Raw genomic sequence first — 27838 nt, forward strand, 5'->3', positions numbered from 1 at the left:
TTAAATGTATGAAAATTTGGCTACACATGTCAACTGATTAGAAGGATTATTATTATTTTTGTTGCAAATTCTATTTTGCGCACATGAACCAAAGGTTGCAATACTTGTCTCATCTTATAAGATTAGTTTTTCATTTCCGACTTGAGATTCTTCAATACAAATGAAAGCACATCCTGTAAAACTGATAATTCTGAATTACAGAATTATTAATTCTACCAGATATCGATCAGGATTCAAACGATAAGCTTAAAATATGAAAACCCATTCATTCATTCATTCACTTGACTTTTATTGAAGGGCATGATTTGTTCGTCTTTTAATTAACTTTGTCATATGCATTACAATCCGGCCAAAGAAGGAAGATGAGGTTTACTCAATTAGTAAATATAATGCACACAGTACAAATCTAGTTAAATAATTCCATCCAAAAATTATGATTACAAGGACAAAATTAAAATCAAAATTGGAAACATTCATATGGAAGTTATCGCCTCACATTTTCATCTCAAAGTTATCGTCTCACATTTCTCACATTTTCATCTCAACTAGCTGATTTTACGGATTTTGGCGATGAAATTGGCGATCTTATGAAATTTTGTGGCTATTTTTGTAAAGTATTTTTGACGTTTAAAATGAGAATTAACTTAAATTTGATAATCAAAATTGAAAACATTCAACAAGTTATCGTCTCACATTTCTCACATTTTCATCTCATATGTTGAGACGAAAAGTTGAGACTCTCAACAAACCCACGAATCTCACGTTGCCCCAACGACCCGGCCCAAGCAAACGCACTTGCCTCCTTTTTCGTCCACTTTTTTTAAGTTGGCTGCATGTGTGTAAAATTGAAATTATTTTAAGAAAAACTCTATAAATTAATTAACTGTGAAGTAAAATAATTAAGTGTGAATATAAATAATTAGTGTAAATAAAAATGTGGCTGTTCGGCGTTGGACGAAAACAGGACAGCAGCACGAGTCAACCTGTCCAACGTCAAATTTGTATCCGAACCCGAGACGGGATTGACGAGCAAGGCGAACCTGTGACCTTATCGGGGGGACCGATGACGACGGGAAGTAATGGTCATGTGACGACGACTACAACGACGTCGACCACTTCGAGATTTGCCTCCTCATTTCGACAAAGTTTGAACAATTCGTTTTCTGGGCTGTTTCGTGGGGGGGACACATCTTCCGCGGGCGGAAGGAGGGGGACGGGGACGTCGTCTTTTGTTGGTGACGATGAAAGTGAGGTGGATGGGAATGTGAATGGCAGAAATGTAAATGGTGGTGGAGATGAGGACGATGATAACCAAGAGGAGGAAGATAACTCGGATTCTGATTCGAAATCGACGAGTTCTTCGTTATCCGGGACGAAATATAGTGGGGGGAATCGGGGCGGAAATAATGGGAGAAGTGCGAATAGGTCGTACCTGTCGTTTAATCGGGAACCGTTGGATGTGAGGTAAGTTTGTGGGGGTGAAAGGTGGATAATTAATTCATTGTTGTAATTACGAATGCAAATGAGGTCAAGAGTTTACATTATTTAATTTTGATTACACCAACAGTTTTAGTGGAAAACGGGGAAGCTTTCAATATTTCGAATGCTATTTGTCATTCATTTTATCAAGAAATGGGTAGAAAAAGACGGAAAATAATTATTAATTAAATAATTAAAGCTTGAATTATTTAATTTGGATTACACCGAAGTTTTAGTGGAAAATGGGGAAAATTTCAATGTTTAGAGTCCTATTTGCAACTCATTACCAAGAAATGTTAGAAAAAGACGAAACGTTTAATCTTTTTTCCATTGTATTCCTCTAGAACCTGGTCAAACGTTACCAGCCCCGGATTCACGAGCCGAGTGGTGCAACAAGCCAACGGAAACGGTATTGAGGATGTCGCTTCCCACAATCTGCGAACATTTACCGGAGGTAATCCCATCATCAGCCGAGCGTCCCTGGCCAGATCGCCCAACTTAAGCTTGCGCTTGGGACAACTGCCAATTTCAACCTCGCCGAAGAGACGGACATCTGCCATGATCAATTTCCCGTCGCCGAATAGAAGCAGTTTTTCTTACAATCGATTCTCCCGAGTTCATAAAAGGGACATGAATGGGCCTGGCACCATTTTCGTCAAGCTGGCCCCCGTCGATTTAAAAAGTCTTCCCGTCGCTCCCATCCAAAATAGTGGGATCTATCCGAACAATAATTCGTACGACCAGCAGCAGCAACAGCAACAACAGCAACACAGTAGTCATGGCCCTTCAAGGGCAGGAAATAGTGGGGGGATGGGAATACGAGCGGGGGGAGGAAGTGGTTCCCCTAGTACCCCCACGTCCCCTGGACTGGGCGGGAGTCCCTTGGCCCAAAGGTTTGGTCGGCTTGGGTGGCGTAATAAATATCCTGGACCTCAATCAACCGGATATATCCCGATGTCTCCGACAAACAGTAATATTCTTGACAATTACAATCGGAAGAGGTGAGTGGTTTACTTAATTATCAAGGAATTATTTGACTAAGAATGTATATGGGCCTCAGATTTTGACGAAACTAGTGTCAATCGATGACAAACTTAATTAATATGTTTGCGAAAGACACGATCTCCTAATGGTCACGTTTGGCGGAGGTGTTTGCATCTGAAGAGGAGAAAATGTGCACTAAGCTTGGAAAGTGTGAAATTTGTCAACTTTAGAACGCATTTCCTCCTCTTCGGATGCAAACATTTCTGCCAAACGTGTCCATTGGGAGATCGTGTCTTTCGCAAATTTCATATCAATTAAATTTGCGATAGATTGAGACTAGTTTGCTCAAAATCGGAGAGCATACGCTGGGAGACCTCAATCAGTTAATTAATTGGTTCGTATTCATTCATGCACAGGGGCCGAGATCTTGACACCAGCGTAAATTCATCTCAAACGACTGACTTAATTAATCGTGTCGGACCTTCAAATTCCACTCCAAAGTCGTCCCTAACGAGTCCCGAAGATCAAAAAAAGTTTATAAAAAGAGTAAAATACGTGACCGAGCAGGATATCAGGCACCACTCGAATCGTCCCTTAAACTATGACGCATACCACGATTCGCCTTCTGGAAGTGACCCCATGACCTCGAAATCCATCCTGGAACAAATGAACCAGACGGAGAAGCGCTTTTTCCCTGATGTCAGTCCAATAACGTCGGCCGCAAAGAGGACAAAATTGTCCAGCATCCCAACAAGTGGGATTCGTAAAAGGAAAGTAATGGGCGAAAACGGGATTAGCATAGTAGAATTGGAAGATGACGAAGTTGCTCAAGATCCCAAATCGAAAACTGGGAAGTTTTGTCATTGTAACGAATGCTACGCGGAAGCGGCTGGGATTTCAATGCTGAATAATAATAACAGTTTGGTTGCATCCCCACCAAGACCTTCGCCAACTCTACTGCCAAAAAAGACGGTAACTTTTGAAGCGTCGACTTCTTCGAAAATGAATACTTCTTCTTCTTGCGACAAGGGGACCGGAACTGATATGGAGATGACCACGCCGGAGATTATTATACGGTGAGTGTTACAATCAAATGAGAAAAAACACAAGTCACATTTTAATTAATTAACTGTGATTAATTATAATCCATGAGTTTACATTTACTTAGAAATACAGTTACAGTTTAATTTATGTGATTAATAAATAATTAATCTACATTTACTTAAAATTACAGCATGGCCACCCAGCATACTCTCATTACGAAAGAGAAGTATGATTACGATCGAATAAAGCGGATAGAAAGATTTAAGCGAATTTTGGGATTAGAACCAACTAAACCACCGGCAGAAAATGGTAATTTCATATTTCCTAGAATAATTAGCAATCATTATTAATTATTATTGACAAATTTCATAAATTTTTCAGATCAAAAACCAGTCGAACAACAATCCGTGGATGTGATGGATGGAAATAAAAATAAAACTGCTCCGCCGCCAACCATTGAAGTTATTCCACCTACACCGGCGACATCCACGTTTGCATTGCCGCAACCTAAAGTCACAGAAGTCACGAATGCGTTAACTTCTACAACCAGCAGTAATGATTCGGCACCATCGTCTACCAATGCCAACGTCAGTGAAGCGCCCAAGGTCACGTTTGGTGCAGTAAATATAATTCCTGCTTCTAACTCGGTTGTTGAAACGTCAACGGATGTCAAACCGATCCAATTTACACAACCAAAAGTTGAAACAACGACGACGGAGTTACCAATAAAAACTGGTATGCACATAATTTTTGCAATTAAGTTTTCGATATGTTTATCGAGTACAATTACATGTGTGCATATTAGGCCGTTAGCAAATATACGTTTTAAAAATTTCCGTAACTTTCCCTATCTCTCGAGTTGGGTCAAAATTTCCGAAGAATATGAAAAATGTTCAGGACTCACGCAAAAATGATTTGAAGATCGGGTCCGGAAATTTTGACCCATCTCGAAATTTTAAAAACGTACTTTTGCTAACTGCCTAATTGCATAAAAGTCAAATTTTGAAAGATATTCTCATTTTGTAATAGAAGGCACTCAAGGATTCAATTTTGGGTCACCGGCAACAACAACCACCGCCGCCTCACAACAATCCACAATCCCCACTTTTTCCAGCTCTGCGCCCACAAGCGCTATTACTTTTGGAGGATTCTCTTCCACCCCGACGGCGACGACAACATCCGCGCCGGCACCTACTTTTGGTGGATTCTCGTCTCCTGCGACAACAACATCAGCCCCTCCTGCATACGGATCTACCACCACCACGGCAGTGTTTGGAAGTGGGACGGGATCGGGTTTTGGTGTGGCAGCTGCACCCACGACAACGACAACTGCATCCTCAGGATTTGGCAGCACAAACGCTGTCCCAATTCTCACGTTTGGAAATAATAATCAAATCCAGACGACTAGCGCGGCACCGGCGGCGACGACGACGACAAGCGGGTTCAATTTTGGTCAATCTACGACAACCACCACGACTACCAGCGCACCATCGAGTTCGATATTTTCTTTAGGAGGAGGAGGACAAACCAGCGCTGCCCCATCCAATATATTTGGATCCTTGACCCCCGCATCGACAAGCAGCAACAATATTTCTGGATTTGGCAGTTCCACCCAATCTGTCCCAACCTTCGGGTTATCTGCATCAACAACCCCGTTTGGTGGTGTAACTTCAACCACTACTGCTGCTCCAACATTTGGCTCATCAGCAGCAACGACAGGTTTCGGTGCGGTAGCCCCACAAGCAGCAGCAACGCCGTTCCAGTTTGGGCAAGCTCAATCTCAGCCGGCACCAAGTACGGGTTTTAACTTTGGCTCAACAGGAGCGCAACAACCGGGTACCTTCCAATTTGGGAGCACACCTCAAACATCCGGTACATGTGCGGATATGTTTACAGATTTGGGTTAAACATTCATTACGAGTTCGCATTATTCGCAAAGTTCGCAAAAAAATTTAGCTTGACTGACAATTCATTTTCTTCAAGTTCAGTTCGCAAAATATTTTGCAAATAATGTAACGATGCGCACTTGCGAACGCTCGTAATGAGTTTAGTTGGCAAAATATTATTCAAAATTATGTTGCAAACTATTTGCGGTAAAATTGCAGTATAGCGGCCTAGCTCGGATTTGGCTGAAATTTTTTGTGTGAATACCCTAAGGTCCCCTGAGCATAAAAATACCTTTTTTTCGCGGCGGTCTCAAAAACTGAACTTTCTAGAATTTTTTGAAATTTTTTATAAAAATTATTTTTTTGTCTTAGATTTTCATGAAAATAACTTTCTAGACTAACTAAAGTATCCTGAACACGAATCTGAAGAAATTTTTGAAAAATATTCAATAGCAAAAAAGTTATAATTATGCCCGTATTGGGGTATTGTTCGTATTTTAGCGAGCGAAGCGAGCAGGTTAGGTTAGTTATACTAGGTAGGCGGAAAGCGTGGAATTTTTACTAGTGCTACCTAGGAGAGCTAGGTAGCCGTGCTACCTAGGAGAGCTAGGTAGTAGTGGTACCTAGGATAGCCGGAAACTAGAAATCTGATCTTACCCCGAAAATTTGATTTTACTCCAAAAAATTCCTGACAGGGGGAAAGTGAGACAAAGTCTTGGAATTCTCTGAAACGTCGAAGAACAATTTGTATACAAAATTTCAAAAATGTATAACTTTTTTGCTATTGAATGTTTTTTTTTAAATTCCTTCAGATTCTTATTCAGGATAGTTTAGTTAGTCAAGAAAATCATTTTCATGAAAATCTAAGACAAAAAAATAATTTTTATACAAAATTTCAAAAATTTCTAGAAATTTCAGTTTTTGAGACCGCCGCGAAAAAAAGGTATTTTTATGCTCAGGGGACCTTAGGGTACTCACACAAAAAATTTCAGCCATATCCGAGCTAGGCCGCTATACTGCAATTTTTTCCTATTTGCGAACTTCGCTATTCGCATAAATTATTTGCGAATTCGTAATGAATGCCATCATTATTTTATGAAGAAATATAATTACTTACCTAATTCTTTTTTCCTTAGATCAACAACCCGCGGACGGTGCTGCTGGTATTAAAATCGTGCCATTGCCAAAGCTTGAACTTATCGCACCTACACCGACGACGTCCACGTCCGCATTTTCATTCTCGCAACCTCAAGTCTCGAGCACTACTGTGTCTTCAACCAACAATAATGAGCTGGCATCGCTGACTAATGGAGCGCCCAAGATCACATTTGGTGCGACAAGCGGATTCCCTACTTTTGGCTCGGTCAGTGGAACAACGGCAGATTCTTCGGAAGCCAAACCCTTCCAATTTCAGGCAAAGCCGGACGCAGCGACGACAGAGCAACCAATAAAGAATGGTATTTAAATTAGTTTTAACTATTTGACGTAGGTCTCGATGACTCGTCGTCAAAATCGTCAAACAAATCAACACATCTTTAATCATTTCTCCGCTCTGGGAATTTATTTTAAAATTCTGGAAGACGAATTTGTATAGCAGGTCGTAGCCAATTAAGAAAAATATGCATTCCAGATTTTGAAAGTTTTTGAAGGAGATCTCAAGTTTAAGAATTTTGTTAAAAGTTGAAACTCGTCGAAACTGGTTTAAAAAAACCTCACCCCCATTTTATTAATCAACTACAAAGTCTTCTGGAAATTTAAAATAAATTCCCAGTGCCGAGAAATGCTTAAAAATGTAATGATTTTTAGCGACTTTGGTGATGAGTCGTCGATTCCTAGTTAATATGATAATAAATATTTAAAAAGCATACTAAAGACAAGAATGACATTAAACTCAAAATTTTGATGTGTGACATTATTTTATTCCAGGAATCATGGGAGGATTCAATTTCGGGTCACAGACAACCACCACGGCCGCACCACAATTCACAACGCCCAGCATTTTCGGCTCTACACCGGCAGCCACTAACAATAACGCCCCAACTTTTGGTGGATTCTCGTCCGCTGCTCCGACAACCTCAGCCCCTCCTACATTTGGATCCACCACGCCAATGTTTGGAAGTGGGGGAGGATCAATTTTCGGTTCGACCGCTCCAACCGCCTCGATAAATCCGTCATCCTCCGTGTTTGGCAGTAATAATAATACGTCAACTAGCGCATTTGGAGCCAGCACCAACGCTCCACCACTCTTCGCCTTTGGAAATAATAATCAAATCCAAACGACCAGCGCACCAACAACCGGAGGATTCAATTTTGGTCAATCTGCAACCACCACCACTACCAGCGCTCCATCAAGCTCGATATTTTCTTTGGGAGGACAGCAGCATAACAACAACACACCATCCAACATATTTGGAAACTTGACCCCCTCATCGACAAATTCTACGACAAACAACAACTCTATTTCTGCATTTGGCAGTTCCACCCCAGCCTTCGGATTATCTGCTGCATCCAGCCCAATTTCACAGCCGTTCGGCAGTGGTGGAAATATGACCAGTCCCACGCCTACATTTGGCTCTCCAGCAGCAGCAAATTCCAGCTTTGGTTTCGGCGCGGCCCCACAAGCCCCACAAGCAGCAGCTCCCTTCCAATTTGGTCAAACGCAATCTCAACCTGCATCCAATGGAGGTTTTAACTTTGGTTCGGTCGCAGGAACTGCGGGGACGCAGCAACCTCCCGTTTTCCAATTTGGAGGAGCACCTCAAACCGCGGGGGCGGGTAGGTCACGTGGTCAATTTTTGCAACCAATCAATAAATTAATAATTACTAAATAATTTTGTTTCTTATATTTTTAGGACTCGCTGGAGGCTTCAACTTTGCGTCACAAGCAGCATCCACCACTCCGATGGGGGCTCCTTCCCCGGGTGGAAATATGTTCAGCCTTGGACAAGCAACCGCACAACCAAGACGAAGACCCGTGCAGCGACGATATCGTTAAAATTCACAATCTCACTCACTCTACTAATTGAAAAAACAAGATAATATTTACAAATCAGAATGATTCGTGTGACGAATACAAATTAATAAGTTGCCTCTGTACCAACATTGGCGGTGGAAGCAGGGAGACATTGACCCCCCAGAAATTCAGCAGAATCGTATCTTGCCCAAGTTAATAAGTCCCTCTTCCTCCACAAATGTCCCCCCAACTTCCGCCGCCACTGTGTACCACTAGAAATTTCACTGTACGTATATACACCAAGCCATATGTAACAAGAATCAAACTAATTTTGACTAATTTTCTACTCTATAAATCTAAATTGCCTTGGATTATTATATAGCGATATTTGAACTTTTCTTGAATGAGCTCGATAAATTCGATAAGACCAAGTTATTATCCTGAGAAGGTTGTATGTAACCAGTGGGAGCACTGATTAATTAATCAATGATCCACAATATTTACTTGTGTATCACTACATATTTACATATAAAATATAAATATATTACTTATTATTATGTTACGTCATTGGTGTAAAATATTTCGCTATGGTGGAATGTGAATCATTGTGATATTAATCTCGCATACATAATCGCCAAAGTTTTATACATAAATATTTACTCGCAATCGCAAAACAAAAATGTATTTCCACCATACGCTGAAATATTTTGTTCCAAGTGAACTAAGAAACTGAACCTAGTGATTAAGAGAGACTTCTACAATTAATTAAGCATTAATTATTATATGTATGTCATACCTTGGAAATATCGTGCAAAAGTTATCGGTTAAGAAACTAGTCGGAAACGGAAGTTGTCGGATCAAAATGCAAGAAAAATATTATAAATTTCCCAAAAATTTATCCGACAACTTATGTTTCCGATGGGTTTTTAGGTCGACAACTTCCGTTTCCGACTGATTTTTTAACCGACAACTTTTGCACGAACAGCAATGATATGATTTATTGTTTCTTGTTCAGTTTTTTTCTAGAATTTCCGAGTTCAAAACCGGAATATTAATTTACATACTTGATATGAAAGCAAATTCAACCTTGTAATGTTTTTACGAGTAGTTTTTTTTGCCTTTTTGTGATTCATGACTTATTTACAATTTTCCCATGTTGATAAGCATGCCGGTTGAATTTGCTCTCGATTGATGGAATATATTTGATAATAATTGTTTTGTTTATTATATTTTAAATCAATCCCTTATAATTTTCTTTCTAATTAATTTTAATTGTTGCTAAAAACAATACGTGAAACGAATGATGAACGCGTTTTAGCTTGTTTAAAAGTGTTCTTTCTCTTATTTTAAGTGTAGGTATTTGTATTTAAGAAATTTTCGGAGCAGGCGTAAATTACTCTGAATAAAGAAAGTAATTATGGTTGCCTTTGTATATTTATCAAGTTTTTGAATTTGTCGTTTCATAGTTTTCTACTATTCGTGAAATTAACGTTCTCTTGCATGCGGATTTTAAATTTAATTTTTTTCCTCAACTTTCCATACGTTCAAATGATTTTGAAAGTTGTTCATTTCCGTGCGTTTTCTACAAAATTAAGATTTAATTGCATCTAAAAATCGATAATTTTTAGGTTTGAAAAGTTATGAGGTTAGAATTTTGATTACTTTTCAAAACCATGAATGTATGATGGCAGGATTCAGATATTTTTACAAAATAATTTCATGAAAGCATAATTCATTGTGCAAAAACTTCAACGGGACACCTTTCAAATCTGATGTTCGTTGCATCATTAAGAAATTTTCCTAAAATTTTGTAAAATGGCGTGTAAATTCTTCGACAAAAGACGTTTCTATCTTTTTACTTTCCCAAGGTTTTTCTACAAAATTATGATTTTATTTAATCTAAAAATCGATAATTTTTAGGTTTGAAAAGTTATGAGGTTAGAATATTGATTATTTTTTCAAAACCATGAATGTCTGATTCCTATATATTTAAAAATTAATTTCATGAAACCATAATTCATTGTGCAAAAACTTCAACGGGACACCATGCAAATCTGATATTTTTATTATCATTAAGAAATTTTTCTAAAATTTTGTAAAATGGCGTGGAAGTTATTCGGCAAAAGACGTTTCTATCTTTTTTTTATTTTCGCTAGATTTGTATGAAAAATGAGTCATTTAGGTTAGAATTTTGATTTTTGTTTTCAAAATCACAGATTGCAGGATCCCATATTTTTTTAAATTAATTTCATGAAACCATAATTGATTTCAAATCAATGATTTGCTTAACTCGGTTGGGCAAACTTCTGCAAGTGGCTTTGCCGATCTGATGCTCTCCAAAAATCAGGAGATTATCTTCAAATTTTGGAAAATGGTGTGTAAATTAAGCACATATTTTGTATGTGTTTACTCGTTTTGCAAAATAATTTCCCCATAAAGGGAACACAATATTTAGAGACGCGGATCCCGTCCAGACAGTTAGAAATCTGGTATAGTCACGGAAAGTATTGATTTCTCGGTGTTAAAGTTGCTACCGCTTGGTATAAAAATTATATCGATCCGTAAAAATTTCATACTAATATTGTAAAACTTTAATACCGAACTGTTACTAACCGGTATTACTTATTAATACCGCTTTGGTAGAGTTATACATGAGTACCACTTGGTATTATTTTAATACTGAATTTCTACAAGTATAGAAATCTGGGATATTGATTTCTCGGTTTTAAAGTTGCTACCGCTTGGTATTAAAATTATGCATACCGGGCCCTTATAATTTGCTACCGATATGGTAAACCTTTAATACGGAGCTATTCCTACACCAATTCCAATTTGGTAGAGTCATATATGAATACCGCTTGGTATTATTTTTACACCGGATTCCTAGTTCTTGTTTCGTCTCACGCGTTTATTCGTTATTTTTCGAATTTTTGTGCACTCTTAGAAATCCAGTAATACCATACATATTTTGAGGAATTTAAGTACATTCGCTATGTGATTGGAGTACTATCTTTTAATCAATTTTATTACCGTTTTTGCATACTCAAACCTTCTTGACGTCGAACTGCTACATTTACAAATTGAAACATATTTGTCAGCATACATTTAATTAATTACACATTAAAAAGTTTACAAAATGGATTATAAACCTGGACTAGATGCCCAGTAGAAAAATTGTTTTCTACCTATTTTATCATCAAAATTGCAAAAAAATTGGAGTAAATTTCTAAATCATAATTCAACTTTAGATCATACGTGGAACTCATCTTTTGATCAACTTCGCACCCATTTTCGCGTACACATACATTTTTGACGTTGAATTGCTACATTTCCAAATCGAGAATATTTGACACCATGCATTTAATTAATTGCACCTTAAGAAGTTTAAAAAGTGGATTATAAACTTGGACTAGATGCCCAGCAGGGAAATTGCATTCTATATATCTTATCAGCAAAAAATCAAAATTGCAAAAAAATTTGCAGTAAAGTCGTACATCATGATTATTATTACATGAATGAACCAAAGTAATCTTTTATCCAACTTTAGTCCAGATTTTGCTCCGACACATTTTTTGGCGTTGAACTAGTACACTTCCAAATTAAGAAATATTTTGAAAGTGTGTGCATAAAATCGGACATAACAGTTTACAAAATGATTGTAAAACATGACCATGACAAATACGAATCCGGTGTCCTCCCAGAGATAAAATTGCATTCTATTGTATCCAGCAGAAAATCAGAATTTCATAAAATTTGCATTGAATTCCTAAATCATCATTGGAACTTATGAACGGGATTCAGACATGCACCTTATCTTCCAATTCATAACCATTTCCACGTACACATAAACTTTTGACGTTGAACTGCTACATTTACTAATCGAAAAATATTTAACAGCATCATACATTTAATTACATAATTGCACATTGAAAAGGATCAGAAAATGGACCGTAAAACTAGACCAAATTCAGACATGGTGTCCTCACAAAAAAAGTGTACACATCTTATCAAAATAAAATCAAAATTGCGTACCCTTTCCTACGTATTTATGCATAAAATTTTGGTTTACTTTTGGTTTTGGATACATTTCCAAGTTCAAAAATATTTTGCAGCATGCATTTACTTAATTGGTCATAAAAACTTAAAAATAGTAAAACTGCATGCACTAAATACGGTTGCGGTGTCCGCCCAGAAATGAAATCAACACAAAATTTACTTTGAATTTCTAATTCACTGTTGAATTTGTCAGTTAGTTTACTCATCTTTAATTAATTTTATAACCATTTTCACGAACAAATAAACTTTTGACGCCGGACTGATACATTTCTAAATTGAGAAATATTTAGCAGACTACATTTAATTATTTAATTTGCAACTTAAAGTTTAAAAACTTGATGGTAAAACTGGACCAGATGTGAATAAGGTGTCCTCCCAGAACTAAAATTGCATTCTATTTTACCAGCAAGAAATCAAAATTCCACAAAAATTGCACTAAATTTTGATTGAATTATCACCAAGATGGAAGATCATCTTTTAATCACCGATTACATTTCAAAATCGGGAAATATTTTGCAGCGTGAATCAAATTTGATATTAATTTTTTATAAATCATCCTAAAAATGTCCAGATTCCGAAAGGGTGTCCTCCTCAGAAACAAAATTAATTGCGTATTTACTATCTATTTTATCAGCCAAAAATCAAAAATACATGAAAATTGTACAGAATTTTATTTCTAAAGCATGAGGCCAAGAACGTTTCGCATATTTGAATTAGCTTTACGACCTTTCTTTTACACACAAACTTTTTACGTCGATTTGGTACATTGCCATCAAATTAGACGTTTAAAAGTTTAAACAATGGATCATAAACTTTGACCAGACGCGGACGCAGTGCCCTCTTGAAATTAAAATTTAATACTGTTTTAGAAAATCAGAATTGCATTCTCCTTCTAAATCACAATTGAATATGAAGACATGAAATAACTTTGAACCAACTTAATAACCTTTTTTTACATGTACACAAATTTTTGGTGCCGAACGTATACATTTCCAAATCTAGAAATATTCACCAACGCGAATCAAATTTGACGTTAAAAAGTTTAGAAAACGGACCATAACTCAAGGCCTTATACGAATGCAGTGTCAAAATTGCACTCTGTTTTATCCAACAGAAAATCAAAATTGTGAAAAATAGCTGTGAATTTCTAAATCCTGATTGAATTCCATGGCAAAAGATGGAATTGTATCTTTTAATCGACTTTATAACCATTTTTTGCATACACATTCACTTTTGACGTCAAACTGATACATTTTCAGATCGATAAATATTTTTCAGCGTGTGTGAATCAAATTGGGCAAATGAATCCTAAAATTCGACCAGATTCTCAGAGAATCGAAATTGCATAAATTATTTTATCCAGCAGAAAATCATAATTGCATAAAAATTGCATCGAACCTCTAGATCATAATTGAATGATTTCTTGTCCAAATAGATGATGCCATTTCCAAATTGAGAAATATTTTGCAGCACGAATTTAATTATGCATTTCGTAATTTACACATTAAACTTACCAAAAACGGATCTTAAAACTGGATGCGGTGTACTCAGAAACAAAATTGCATACTATTTTATAAGCATAAAATCAGATTGCATAAAAATTTTGTTGAATTTATAAACCAGGATTGAATTTTTGAAAATCTGAAATATCTTTTTTAATGTAAGTCACATCCTTTTTTACATGTACATACCTATTTTTGACGTCGAACCGATACGTTTCTAAATTGAGAAATATTTGACACGGTGCATTTAATTAATTGCACATTAAAAAGTTTAAACAATGGATTGTAAACCTGGACTAGATGCCAAGCAGCAAAATTGCATTCAACATATTTTATCAGCAAAAATTCAAAATTGCAAAAGAATTGCATTAAAATCTTACGTTATAATGAATATTTTATATCTTTTATCATTTTCCAGTCCTGATTTTGCTCAGACCCATTTTTGGCGTCGAACTGATACGTTTCCAGATCCAGAAATATTTTTCAGGGCGTGTGAATCAAATTGGACAAATGAATCCTAAAATTCGGATACAGTCATTCCAGAATCGAAATTGCATATTATTTTATCCAGCAGGAAATCATAATTGCATAAAAATTTCCATCGAACCTCTAAATCATAATTGAATGATTTCTTGTCCAAATAGATGATGACATTTCCAAATTGACAAATATCTTGCAGCACGAATTTAATTATGCATTTCGTAATTTACACATTAAACTTACCAAAAACGGATCTTGAAACTGGACCAGATTCAGATGCGGTGTCCTCCTCAGAAACAAAATTACATACTATTTTATAAGCAGAAAATCAGATTGCATAAAAATTGCGTTGAATTTATAAACCAGGATTGAATTTTAGAAAATCTGAAATATCTTTTAATGTATGTCACAACCTTTTTTACATGTACACATATTTTTAACCAAACGTCGAACCGATACGTTTCTAAATTGGGAAATATTTAGCAGCGTGAATCAAATTGGAAATTAAAAAGTTGAAAAAATTCATAAAATTGGACCAGACGCGGCCTCGGAAGCGGACGCAGTGTCCTCCCGGAATTAAAATTGCATTCTATTTTATCCAGCAGAAAATCAAAAATTGCAAAAAAAATTGCGGATGAAGTTTTGGAACATCTTACATTTACCAATTTTGCCACTGGTTTCACATGCATACACACTTTCGACGTCTAACTGACACATTTCCAAATCGAGAAAGTTTTAATAGTGTGGGACAAATTGGAAATTAAAAAGTTTAAAATGTTCCACACAATTGGACCAGATTCGGATACGGTTTCCTCCCAGAGAGACAGAATTGTGAATTATAGGCAGCAAACGAAAATTCCATAAAAATTTCTAAGTTATTATTTAATTATTGAACTTTTTCGTGGCGTCATCTCGTAATCACGTTTTTACCATTTTTATGTACACACACACTATCGACGTGGAACTGAAACATTTCCAAATTCAGAAACATTCAACAGCAATCAGGATGCATTTAGTTATTCGTAATTTGCAGATTGAACTTAACAAAAATGGATTTTAAAACTGCACCAGATTCGGAGGTCGTGTCCTCCCCAGGAAGATAATCGTATTCTACGTTATCCAGCAGAAAATCAAAATTGCATACAAATTTCGTTTAATTTTTAAGTCATGATCGGACTTCGGATGACGATTTGGAACATCTAGTACCAACTTCGCAACTGGTTTTTTACATGCATACACATTTTTTGACGTCTAACTGATACTTGGGTGTCCAATATTTAACCTTGCCTTGACCTTGCCCAATATTTCCTTGAAAAATGACAATTGGAACTCAATTTTTTAAGAATATAAATCAAACGAATTTATGGAATTAGCAGTTCATAGTTTATGCCACGACTTATTTATTATGCTTTGCAAATAATTATAAATAAAACACATAAATACACTCCAAATTAATTTAAACTGTTCATTTAATCCATTCCAAACAAAAGTTTGTCTTACTTATTAACAATATGTCAAATTCTGCGCAAAATTCCCAAAAAAATTAGTCTTCATCTAAAAAAATATTATCAACTACTCTCCCATTTCATCGATTGTCTCAAAAATCAGTTGTTTATCCTAAAAATTACAGCGTCCTTTCTCATCACCTAATTAACCGTGCCTGGGAGATGGAATTTCTAAAAAATGATGTTTAGGGCTCATTTTTGGACAGAATGGAAAACGGATCCGTAATTCTGTGGGGATTGGGTTTCTCCACAGAATTACCGATCCGTTTTCCATTCTGTCCAAAAATGACCCCTAAACATTATTTTTAAGAAACTATTTTTGTGCCTGTGTCCCAGGCAGCCTTAACATAAATTATTTATTTAATTACATAATTAATTAACCATCCCTCAAAATTACTTTCACTTATTATTCCACAACAAAAACTTATCCTCATCCAACGACAATTTCTTCTTGTTTCGAACACTCCCGCCCTTATTCATAATACTGTTCACACTACCCCTTAATAATAAAGCAGATTTCGCCTTATTCGGCGTACTTGGAAGACTTGTTCCTCGCGCAGTTGTCCCTCCCACAACTCCGGCGGGATTCTGATTTTCATTTTCAAATACTTTCTCCCTTCCCGCCGCCCCGTCCCAATTTATATTTCCGAACGACATCAAATTATGTGCCGATAACTGTTTAGTTTTCGGAAATATGAGCCTTTTCACTCTCACCATCGGGCTCGACGGGAGCGACGCGTTTCTACAAAATACCTTATCCTTCAGCTTATCGATTTCCCTATGTTTCGCTAACTCTTCGTCTAACCGCCTAATCTGCTCGTCTAAATCTACTAATGCCCCGATATTTTCGAGCGACCCGTCCACCCCCGTGGCGCGAATTTCATCTTGATCATCGGCAAACGCGTCGTCACTCTGGATCGATTTACACGTCGTCAACGACGACGCCAAAATTGGCGTGCTCGTCGACACGGACGCCGTCGTGACGACGTCCTCGTCCGGAATGGTCATCATGGAATTGGTGAAAGACTCCGGGATAGAAAGACTCGTGATGCTGGACATGCTCAAAACGTTCCGCGATGTCGTCGTCGACATGCTTGGCGCTGTCGGCGCCGCCGAGATGGCGACGTTTCCGGTGGAGTGGGTTTCCCGGCGGGAGGATCCCCCGCCCAGCAGGGCGGCCGGGTCGAGCGCGATCGTGGGCGAGAAGGGGTGCGGGCATGGCGTCGTGAAGCAGTTATCGGAATGGGACGTTACGAGGCGGAGGGGTTGGCGGAGAAATGGACGGGAATTTTCGGACGCGACTTCTTCATAGGGCGGGGGTGGGCCCCACCCAAGCCCGCCGAGCGGGGGCGCCGAAACGCCGTGCGGGGACGGAGAGGTGGACGACATCATGAGGGGGAGGACGCTGGAACGGTCGCGGGGGAGGGGTCTGCAAACAGAGAAAGGGGGTAGAATTCTTAATTTCAAGCATTTCAGGGAGGTGACCGTGTAAATTTGAAAATTGGGAAGATTCCTGACGTAATTTTTGCTTACGAAGTTATACGAGGATTTATCCCTATCTGAAGTATTCTAATCTATTTATATTCCAAATGTTGTGAATTTTAACTTTTGGCGTGATTTCTTCTCATTTTGCAAGTAAATGGGTAATCAAGTTTAGAAATCTGTTTTAAAAAAAATTATTTATGGTTATTTACGAACTTACGAAGGCTGACTCGAAGTGCTTCATTTTTTCGTGACAGAATTTTTGCAAAAAAAAATCAAAACGAAATCTACGTTTTCATAAAATAATGTGAATCTCTTAATGGAGGTCTCTCATCGTATGCTCTCCAATTTCGAGCAAACTAGTGTCAATCGATCATCGATTATCGGTGACAATTTTAATTAATATGAAATTTGCAAAAGACCCGATCTCCCAATGGGCACGTTTTGCAAGGATATTTGCATCCGAAGAGGAGAAAACGCGCTCATGAAATTGGCCCCTATTGACCGTCCCATCTTTTACGTTTGCACAAAAATCGTTACATTATAGAGCAGTTAAACTCTGGAACAAACTGCCTAGAGATTGGGACCCCAACATGAGTTATGTTAAATTTGTACAATCATGTCGTGAATTTATAATTAATAAGCGTTCTGACGACTATTATTATTATCTATGAAGTAAGTTTTAGAAAAATGTAGTTAGATATTTATTATGCTTTTTATATAGTTATAGCATTTTGTGTCATGGTTTGCAAACCAGTTATTGTTAACTGATATCCATTTACACGTGAATAAAAGTTGAAATGAAATGAAGTTGACAAAGTGTACGCTTTCCAAATTTACTGCACGTTTTCTCCTCTTCGGATGCAAATATCTGCACAAATCCTGCTCATTGGGAAATAATGTCATTTGGAAATTGATTACTAATTACTAATTAATTGATTGGCATTTTACTAATTAATGATTGGCACTAATTTGCTCAAACTCGGGGAGCATACGCTGAGAGACCCCATTTTTTCTGCCCCAGATATTTACATACCTTGCTAAACAAGCTATAAAGTCTGCGCTCCAATCCGAATTAATCCTTCGAATCCGTGACCAATACGCTTTCTTGCGTTCATGTCTTAAAAATGTAAAAAGAAACATTTAAAAAGGCCGTATAATGCAAATATTTCCAAGTTACTATTATTCTATGCAAATATTTAATCTACCCGATCAGCTGGTACAACAGCATGCACAGAAAGATCGATAGCAAAACCGCGACGACCGAAATGGCGAAAACCGCACGCAGACAAGAGTACAATATTCCGTGGATGACTTCGCAGTCGGGCGTGTTTTCGAAGACGTACGTCGTCACGCCGGCGTGGTGGTGGGAGCCGTCGCCCATTTCGCCACTTCCGGAAAGCGGGTGGCCACCCACGAGGACCGGATACACGTTCGAGTAGCACGAACATGCGGGCGGGTTTCGGCTATAAACGCATTCTTTTAAGGTTTGGAGACGGTTCATGTGGATGAGCGAAGTCGTTATGGTGATCACGGAGGAGAGCGCGGCGCTGCAGAGCGACCAGCTGTTTAAGGAAGATTTTTTAATTGTAATTAAACTTTAATTGGTAATTAATTGGTGGTAGTAATTATGTATGGAAGATGGTTTACCAGGCGGTTATCCGGAGCTGAAAATAATTATAGATACCCAAATTAGATTCTCAACTAGTTTGAACAAGTTAAGTTTCATGAGGCGATTCACTCGGTCCTTGGTAACTTTGTAAAATCGGTAAATTTTGTAAAATAATTTTACAAACTTTAACAAAATAAAGAGATGCCCTTGATCTGAGCAAGTTTATAAAAATTTGGGAGCTAATTTTCCTTCGAAATATTTGTAAAAGTTTGTAAGTTGACAGAATTTTAGATTTTACAATACCAAGCTCTGCGTGAATTGCCTCATTGTTTTTATATTTAATAAATTTGTTTCATCAACATTTATAAGTAATTTAGAAATTTCTTTGGTTTGGCAGACTTTAAAAAATAGTGATAGACATTTAATTCTTGTATTTTCATAATTGTCAAGTAAAACGGCGTTTTTGAAATAAATGTAAATTTGAATTAAAGAAGGCAATTGTAGGTTGCGATCCCATCATCTTCCCTCACGTGTTTTAATTAATTTTTTATAAATCAATGCGTAGAACCTTGGGGGTATTCACGTCGATTAGTAAATTTTAGGAAATAATTTGTAAAAACTTTGTAGATTTAAAAAATTTGTAAAGTTAAAAAGTTAAGCAAATTTGCAAATTTCAAAATTTTAAATGAATTCGTAAAGCTCATGTAAAGTTTAAAATTTAAACAAATTTGTAAAGTTCATGATTTAAATAAATCTATAAAGTTCATAATTTAAGTAAATTTGAGTAATGCAGGAACATGTAAATTTTTTGTAAACCAGGTGTTTGAAAAGTTTACAAAGCTACATATACAACAAAAGTAGTTTGTCCTTAATCTAAAATCCATATTTTTGACCCACTTACCAGGATGATATTCCTATTCCTCTTGCAGGAGAAAGCAATCGTGCTCACGCCACAAATGGATAACTGAATAAAAAATACGACCCGATCAATCAGTCAATATTCTCGATCAATTCTAATCAATTATGATCCCAAGTTGTTGCAAAATGTGGGCAAGAAAGTTGGCAAAAAATAGGTGACAAGTTTTTACTAAAGTTTCATTAAATTGCGGTTTACCCATTTCTTACAGGTTTTGCAGGTTTTCAAAAAATGAAACAATTGGAAATTTCTATCCCAGAAGTACAAAAATAGATTACATGATAGATTTTATGACGCCTTTGATCTCTGCTACTTTATACCTGCAGATTTTCCTTCGTAATCTAAACAAAATGTGGAAATTTGGCGAGTTTACTATATTGCACAAACACTATGGTTAATTCATAATTGCTAAATAATTGTGTCGGATTCGCAACATTAATTCACAAGCCAATCTGCACATTACTTACTTTCTATCCTGCTTTCATATTCTTTGATCTATGTATGCATTTGCTTCGGCTAGTTTCTTTCGTAATCTTTGTAAACCATTGAAGTTTACCCAGTTTACACAAACATTATAGTGAATTCCTAAATAACTGTACATATTATATTCGCAAAATTAATTCACATACTAGAAAATCTGCACATCTATGTACTGCTTTTATAGTTCAATCATTCATGAGTATCCCACATTTTGCCAACATTTCCCCCCCATAAATCCCCTCCCCCTCCAAAAAAATTCCCCCTTACCAAAATCGCCGGCAAATACGTCGGCACACTCTCAAAGTAATTAATCGATGTCGTATAATATCTGAAAAGTGCCGCTACAATGAGGAAAATTCCTGCCAAGATGGTCGCCGCTGAGCCGCACAGGGTGCACAGGAGGCAATACTTTGTCCACAGCGATCTCGGCAACGAGCCCCCAATTCCTCCCCCCAATCCGACCCCACTTTCCCCCCACAAGGAGGACGACGAGGTCACGAGTCTCCTCCCATTTCTTCCCCCGGCCGAAGGATGGTTCGGATTTAACGCATTTTCACGATCCCGCTCCTCCCGAATGGAGGACAGGTAAGAAAACATGGACGAAATTTGGGGAGGTCCTCCCCCGACATTCTCATTTCCGGTCAAATCCCCCCCGCCTAAATTGTGAAGAGAGGGTCGTCGATGTGGAGGTGGGTTGTCCTCGTCGTCGGAAAATGTCACCATTTTTTTTTAGATTTTTTTAATACTGGGTAGGATTCATGGTTTAAAAAAGTTAGGAAATTATTGGCTGATTTCTGAAGATAGTGTAGGAAAGTTCTTTTTAGGGTTTAAAATTTTGAAATAGTTTTTGAGGGGGTTTTACACCATTAAAATATTTATATATTTTTTTAGTATACGTTTTAAAGCTAAAATATAGATTATTAGGTTTGATGACATTTCACCATTTTTTTAGCTTTTCAATACTGTTATCGGTTCATTATTCATTCGGTTCATTGATGAAAAAGTAAGTAATTTATTGATTGATTTTCGAAGAAGTGTGATATTTTTGTATGAAAGTTTTTAAGATTTTGACGGATTTTCACTCCAGTAAAATATTTTTAGATTATTTAATTTCGGTCGCACAGTATATTTCAAAGGTAAAAAACAGATTCGTTGGCTTTGATTCAAATTTCATTTTGCATTTTTTAATACTGTGCGGTTCATGTTGAAAAAGTAAGTGATTTATTTTTTTTAATTTCCGAAGAGGGATTATATTTCTTAAAATTTGGAGGGCTTTTCACTCCAGGAATATATTTTTGTATTATTTAATTCCGCACAGTAGATTATAAGATTTAGGATAATTGGTTTATTGATTTCTTCCGAATTTAGAGTAACTTTTTCCTAAAATATGTGTAACTTTTGCCAACTTTCAGAAAGAAAATATTATTCTGTATGAGTAAAAAAATGTCACCAGGTTTTATCTTTAATTTAATACTGCATTCAGTTCATCTTGAAAAAGTAAAGAATTTATTTATTGATTTCCGAAGAGAAGGATGATATATTTTGGGAAAGTTTTTTATGTATCAAAATTTTGAGGGATTTTCACGCCATTCAAATATTTCAATATTTCTGTAATTGTTTATTTAGCTTGATACACTTTAAAGGTGGAAAGCCAATGTTCATTCTTTAAAATCTGGGATGATCTTTTAAATGTCACTGTCTTCAACTTTCACCCAAAATATGGTTTTCAATTTTGGATTTTATTTACACGTCAGAAATTTCAGTCTTTTTATATTTAGTAAAATTTACTAATTCGAACTTTCACCAACTTTCACCATCTCGAAAATACTATTTTTCATGAAGAAAATCTTCCATTTTCCAAAATTTCAGTCTCTTTCACATTCAGTAAAATTTATTAATACAAACTTTCCCCAACTTTCACCCCTTTTCTCGAAAATATTGTCACAATAAATAAAGTGACAACGTTATTGTCACCTTTTTGCTGACTTTCTCTCCTTTGTTTACTTTGCAATTTTTTGCTTACTTTCTTCTTTGATTCGCTGACTGAATCCTGTTCCTGGCTGGACTGTGGACTTTAATATTTGGCTCGATCGTATGGATGGATTTTGTGTCGTATAAAGAAAGAGAAGAAGAAGAAAGCCCGATGAAATGAATCCAACTTGTGTCCCCTCGCTTTCATTTCATATATCAAAAAGTATGCATAAGAAGAAGAGAGGAAAATCCGAATTCGGGGAAACCAGGGAAGCCCCGATTCGGGTATCGATCTTGATGCGAGGATGATGCGACCCTATCCTTCGTTTCATTCTTTTCTCTCTTCTCTGGGCCATTATTGTGATAAAAGTCGGTATATTAAATCAGGGTAGGAGCTATGTATGCGGGTAGGGAATAAGAGACGGGACGGTGGTGGTGGTGATGGTGAGGATGATGATGATGAGTGAGACAAGGAAACGGGTAGTAGGGAGAGATATTATTCCCGTGTAGCTTGTTTAATGCCCGGGTTTGGAAACCCGGATAGGAGAAGGGTTTCGTGATGGTCGTAAGAATAAAATTGAGAAGGGTGTCATGAAATTGTCAGGATTGTTACGATTTTGATCAAATCGAAACAATTTTTGTGCCAAATACCTGTAACCTCAGTGTGTTTAACGTCCAATACCTTTTGGTCCCGTCCCAAGTTACCCAAAATTGTCCAAAATAATTTTGGACGTCCGATATGTCTAAAAGTGTCTAACCTTAGAGTATTTAATAATAATGTTATATATCTTGTCAGAAATTCAGAAATTTTCTAAACCATGCAGTACTATACAGTTAAATGCCCAAATTTAATAGGAATATTTGCAAGAAAGTTGTTAATAAAGAGCTTGTAACATTTTGCCTCATTTTCAATTTTGAGACAATTTTGGATGCTTTGGACATTCAAATTTCAGTGCCCAAAACTGGTTGAAACCGGAATTGGACAGTCAGCGAAACCCTGGATAGTAGATTGCACGATATGCTTAAAACTTTCCCCTCGTTTTCATGTTCTAAATATGAAAATATGGAAATATGATCGTGGAAAGTTTGCATGGAGAAATTCATGAAAAACATAGCGATACACCGTTTGGTTTGGTCTAGGTATGTTTAATTTGACAGGAAGATGAGATATGGATGTGAAGGAATTTTTATGTTTTGCGTGGGTAAAAATATTTACCTGGGGAAGTAATTTGGGGAAATTAGCGTAATTAATTATAGCGTGACATGCATACATAGTTTTCTTTGGAGGTTAATAATCAGAGGGCGGATATGTATGTATCTATTTTCAACTTTTTCATATAATGACAACCGACGGTCAAACTTTGCCGTGGGTTTTCAGACATAACTATATTTATACATAGTTCTTCTAATATTTGAAAAATACGTAAATACTTTAGAAATTATTTTCAGAAATTAATATATGTTGCAAATATTTCGATGATACGAGACGAAACTTTTATGCTAAAAAAAATTTGATCACAAAAAATATATGTTGAGCATTATATTTAGAAATACAAAATTCGTTAAAATTTTCGATTTTTATATTTTCTTCGTACAGATTTCGTAAATATATTTTTGTAATTATGTATGTATTAAATACATATATATTTTAGCCATTTTTCGTAAATTCATATCCGCCCTATGGTAATAATATTTGTCGGAATTTTAATGGGTCGTCTCATTAATCTGACAGATAGATTATGCTCGTTTTTTCATGCTGCATGTCACGAAATGCTGATTATGCACGGTTTATTTAGCATGTCCTCATTTTATAAGTAAGTACGTAGAAAACATATTTCTTATATTTATAACTCTATGGTATCTTGAAAACTTATATTTATAACTCTATGGTAGAAAATTAGAATCAAGCAAGTAAAGATGCTGCACATGTAAAGATAAACCTAGTTTTGCATAAATGCTTACACTCTGGTATTAAATCATTACTGACCGGAGAACACATAAATATGACTCCGGTCCGGTAATAACGGGAACTTTAGTAAAGTGACAATGAAAAATTAGTAATGTCAGTAGAACAAAAAGATCAAAATAAAAAATAATTAATGGAGTTTAAGCATTTATTAATTAACGGGCAAACGTGACATAATTATAAATACACTTATTTGTTATCGAAATATTTCAATATTTCAAAACTCGAGAAGAGAATAGATTTTTTTTCAAAAATACAAATTACGCACATTTTTTTGACCGAGGTCGCCACCGTTTGTCAAATTATAAAAAATGAATTATTTAATTAGCAAGTAGATATACATTGGTCGTTCATCCGGAGTTTGATATTTTTGAAAAATGGTTTTAAAAATGTGAATGAATACGAACGAAATTCAGTTTGGTGTACAAACAATTTCAAAATTTATGAATTTATTTCGTATCAATTTTTAATACATTTTAAAAAGGCGTAAAAACAAAATTTGGCTGTTCAATTTGTTTGTAAAAATACCGAACGGAACTCGCGTCAACGTTTGTAACCTTCGTAAATGCGTAAGATTTGTAAATTTACGAACTTCTACACACATTTACAAGGAAAATTGACTTACGAAACTTACGCGCACTTCCAAAGCACGTTTTTGATTCATAGAAAATAAAAGTTTGTAAATAATTAAAGTTAAATTACAGTTTAAAATTTGTTAAATTTACAAATTTTTGGTTACAGTACTTTTTAGTTTAAAATTTGTTAAATTTACAAATTCTTGTTTACAGTACTTTTTAGTTTAAAATTTGTTAAATTTACAAATTTTTGTTTACAGTACTTTTTAACGTCATTATTAATATCGCTAAAGATAAAGGGTTGATTCAGATGTCTAAGATATATTTTGATATTTTCTGGTCTATTATTTTGTCATCCTATTTCGGAAGCATAGTCACCTAAATTATGTTTTTAGTGAACTCGTAATGAAATGAATATCCTTATTGTTTTAAAATCTGCTACAAACTTTTTAACTTTTTAACAGAAAATGATGCAGAAATTACAAATTTTTATTTTTGAAGACCTGTACCGAGAAATCTAAAACATTTTCTACCTTTAACACTATCTACTTTGTATCCTATTTCGGAGCCAAGCTCATCCAAATTATATTTTTAGCAAGGTCAAAAAGTTTTTAGGAATCAATATCCACAAATTTCCAACTTTGTGTTTTTTCTAAGGTTGCTAACAATGCGAACTCATAATGAATACCCCCATTGTTATACAATTTTGCGCAATATTAGAGTTTTTTGGGAGAAAATGGTACAGAAATTTAAAAATTACGCAAACAGCCTTGTAATATAGCCCTGGAGATGTGCAAGTTCGCAACTGAATTTTTAAGCCAAAGTTTTTTCCCAACTTGTGAATTCATTTGTACGAATGCTGCTAACGATGCAAACTCGTAATAAATACCCACAATGTTTTAAAATTATGTAAGAAATTTTAATTTTTTGAAATAAAATGATTCAGAAAGTTTAAAATTTTCGCTTTTATTTCATTTTAAGGGCACTACTAATAATAACGTTAAAATGGTGGTACAGACATCTAAGATATCTTTCCGCTGGAAAACCGAGCGTTTTTGCAAACTTGCGGCGCCCAAAACTTGCTGAATTTTTCGCATCTGCGCAAGTTCCGCACTAAATCTTGTTTCTAAAGAGTTGTTCTTTCGGAATAAGATGGTAAAAAATAATCTAGGTTGAACTTGGTTTGCGTCCTAATTGTTAGTAAATAAATTTAGTATAGCATTATTTCTGTCACGGTAAGATTGTAATTGAATAATGCAGTTTTAAACATATAAAACGTGTTTACAAATGAAAATTAAAGATGTTTTTGACAGAGCACGACACCGTTTGTAAAATTTAGAAAGAAATTTATTTTGTTAGTATTAATAGATTCCACATTCGGAAATATTTTTCAGAATATTCATAAAATATATGCAATTCCCTTTGGATTAAAATCTTTTTTAATGTGAATATTCCCTTTACCGTACAAATTTCAAAATTGAATTTACTTCATATAAATTTTACAAATAGAGGAAGTAATTCGTAAAAGCAAGTTATGATTGATCAATTTGGTGCTTCAATAATTGAACTTTTTTGAAATTCGTTTTTCTGTCTGGTTAAAAATGTAAAAAATATTTGAGTGAGTTATATAAGAAAGAACTTTCTTGTTCTCTTCACTTAATTTTTGTTCTAAATAATTAAATGTAGAACGCATTATGTTTTGTCAAACTCAAATTTAGTTTAGCATTATTTTTAACACTGTAAGAGTGTAATTTAAAATTGCAATTTTAACATTTATAAAACGTATTGACAATAAATTGCATTCAGCAATTACGTGCTTTCCCAAAAATAGCCAATGTAATAATTTAGGTTTTTTGAAAAATAATTTTTGTTTCCTTATTGATATTTCTTCAAAATTTGTATTTTTATGAAATTTTTACAATGCTCAGATGCACATACTTTTACTTGTCAAAGTTACCTGAAAAATGGAGAAAAATAACACTATTTTCTCGATAATAACACTATCGGGATTAGAATTTTTCTAGAAAACTTGCATTATTATGAAAGTGCAAAATGGAAAATTCGTTCATGACTATGAGCATAATGCGAAAGAAATAGAGAGGAATGGCAATCGAGCCGATGATAAAAGACCTGAAAACTAAGTAAACTTTAACATGAAAATTAAATGAAGTAATACAGTTTTATATTGTTTTAAAATTTTGGATAAAATTGTAATTTTTTGAAAGAAATTGATCGAGAAATTTTGAAAAGTAAGTTATAAATGTGTGTAATTTAAAAATAGAAATTTTTAGAGATAAATGATTCAGAGATTTAAAGAAAGCATTATTAAATTTGTGAAATTTAATAATTGTAAAATTCAAAGTTCCTTTAATATCATTCCTATTTCATAACAGCAACGTAGCGGGGCTCGCTTCATCTAAAGTATTCTATACTTTCCACTTAATCCATTTATTTTATCCGTTTTCGGAACCAAGTTCTTCCAAATTGTGATTTTTCCAGGATCAAAAATGCATGAGAATAATTTCAAGTTGAATAGAAAAATCAAAATCGTGAGTAGAAAAAAAATAATTACGGTATTCATTAGGAGTTAGCAAGTTTCTACCTCGAAATCCCAACAAAATTTTGAAAAAATTTTCGAATTTTGCGAGATGCGCAGGTTTGTAACTGAATTTTCGAGGCAATTTTTTTGCGAGCTTGCGAAGTTTGTTACCTTGATAATCCAAATTGTAAGCAAATTTAATAAGTATTTGTAAGTTATATAAGTAAATTTTAAATACATTTATGGAAATTTGCGAAATTAAAAAGTTGTCGAATTAAGTCCCTTTGGACGTACTAACGAAGATATAAATAATTAAGGCGCATATGGTTCACTCAATGGGTTAAGCCGCAGGAAATTATTTTTTGACTCACAAAATTATATTTATTTTGGGTGAAAAAGTTTTTTTTA

At 35.5% G+C, this 27838-nt stretch overlaps 2 protein-coding genes across 2 annotated transcripts; one reads left to right on the forward strand and one right to left on the reverse strand.

Annotated features, from left to right (window-relative positions):
• Positions 1–808: 808 nt before the first annotated feature.
• Positions 809–9778, forward strand: LOC110848665 (mucin-19). Its single transcript, XM_022095930.2, has 9 exons — positions 809–1464; positions 1824–2480; positions 2880–3539; positions 3698–3816; positions 3889–4242; positions 4537–5379; positions 6530–6850; positions 7320–8168; positions 8246–9778. The coding sequence occupies exons 1-9, from the start codon at positions 935–937 to the stop codon at positions 8386–8388; spliced, it is 4476 nt and encodes a 1491-aa protein (XP_021951622.2). The 5' UTR covers positions 809–934; the 3' UTR covers positions 8389–9778.
• A 6057-nt stretch (positions 9779–15835) lies between these two features.
• Positions 15836–22515, reverse strand: LOC118435430. The gene is made up of 6 exons (XM_035851473.1): positions 20647–22515; positions 19885–19947; positions 19022–19038; positions 18580–18936; positions 18408–18491; positions 15836–17318 (listed from the first exon to the last, which is right to left on the reverse strand). Exons 1-6 carry the CDS (start codon positions 21100–21102, stop codon positions 16289–16291), a joined length of 2007 nt encoding a protein of 668 aa, XP_035707366.1. The 5' UTR covers positions 21103–22515; the 3' UTR covers positions 15836–16288.
• Between the last annotated feature and the right edge of the window lie 5323 nt (positions 22516–27838).

This window comes from Folsomia candida, unplaced genomic scaffold (assembly GCF_002217175.1).
Source record: "Folsomia candida strain VU population unplaced genomic scaffold, ASM221717v1 Fcan01_Sc004, whole genome shotgun sequence".
Lineage (NCBI taxonomy): Eukaryota > Metazoa > Arthropoda > Collembola > Entomobryomorpha > Isotomidae > Folsomia > Folsomia candida.

Bases quoted from the DNA above. Each gene is read 5' to 3' on its own strand.
- LOC110848665 (XM_022095930.2), top strand. From the start codon at position 935: ATGTGGCTGTTCGGCGTTGGACGAAAACAGGACAGCAGCACGAGTCAA. The intron at 2,481-2,879 runs GTGAGTGGTTTA...ATTCATGCACAG, and splicing joins GACAATTACAATCGGAAGAG to GGGCCGAGATCTTGACACCA. The intron at 5,380-6,529 runs GTACATGTGCGG...TTTTTTCCTTAG, and splicing joins GAGCACACCTCAAACATCCG to ATCAACAACCCGCGGACGGT.
- LOC118435430 (XM_035851473.1), bottom strand. From the start codon at position 21,102: ATGGTGACATTTTCCGACGACGAGGACAACCCACCTCCACATCGACGA. The intron at 19,948-20,646 runs GTAAGGGGGAAT...TTTTTTATTCAG, and splicing joins CGTATTTGCCGGCGATTTTG to TTATCCATTTGTGGCGTGAG. The intron at 17,319-18,407 runs GTATGTAAATAT...CTCTGTTTGCAG, and splicing joins TTTATAGCTTGTTTAGCAAG to ACCCCTCCCCCGCGACCGTT.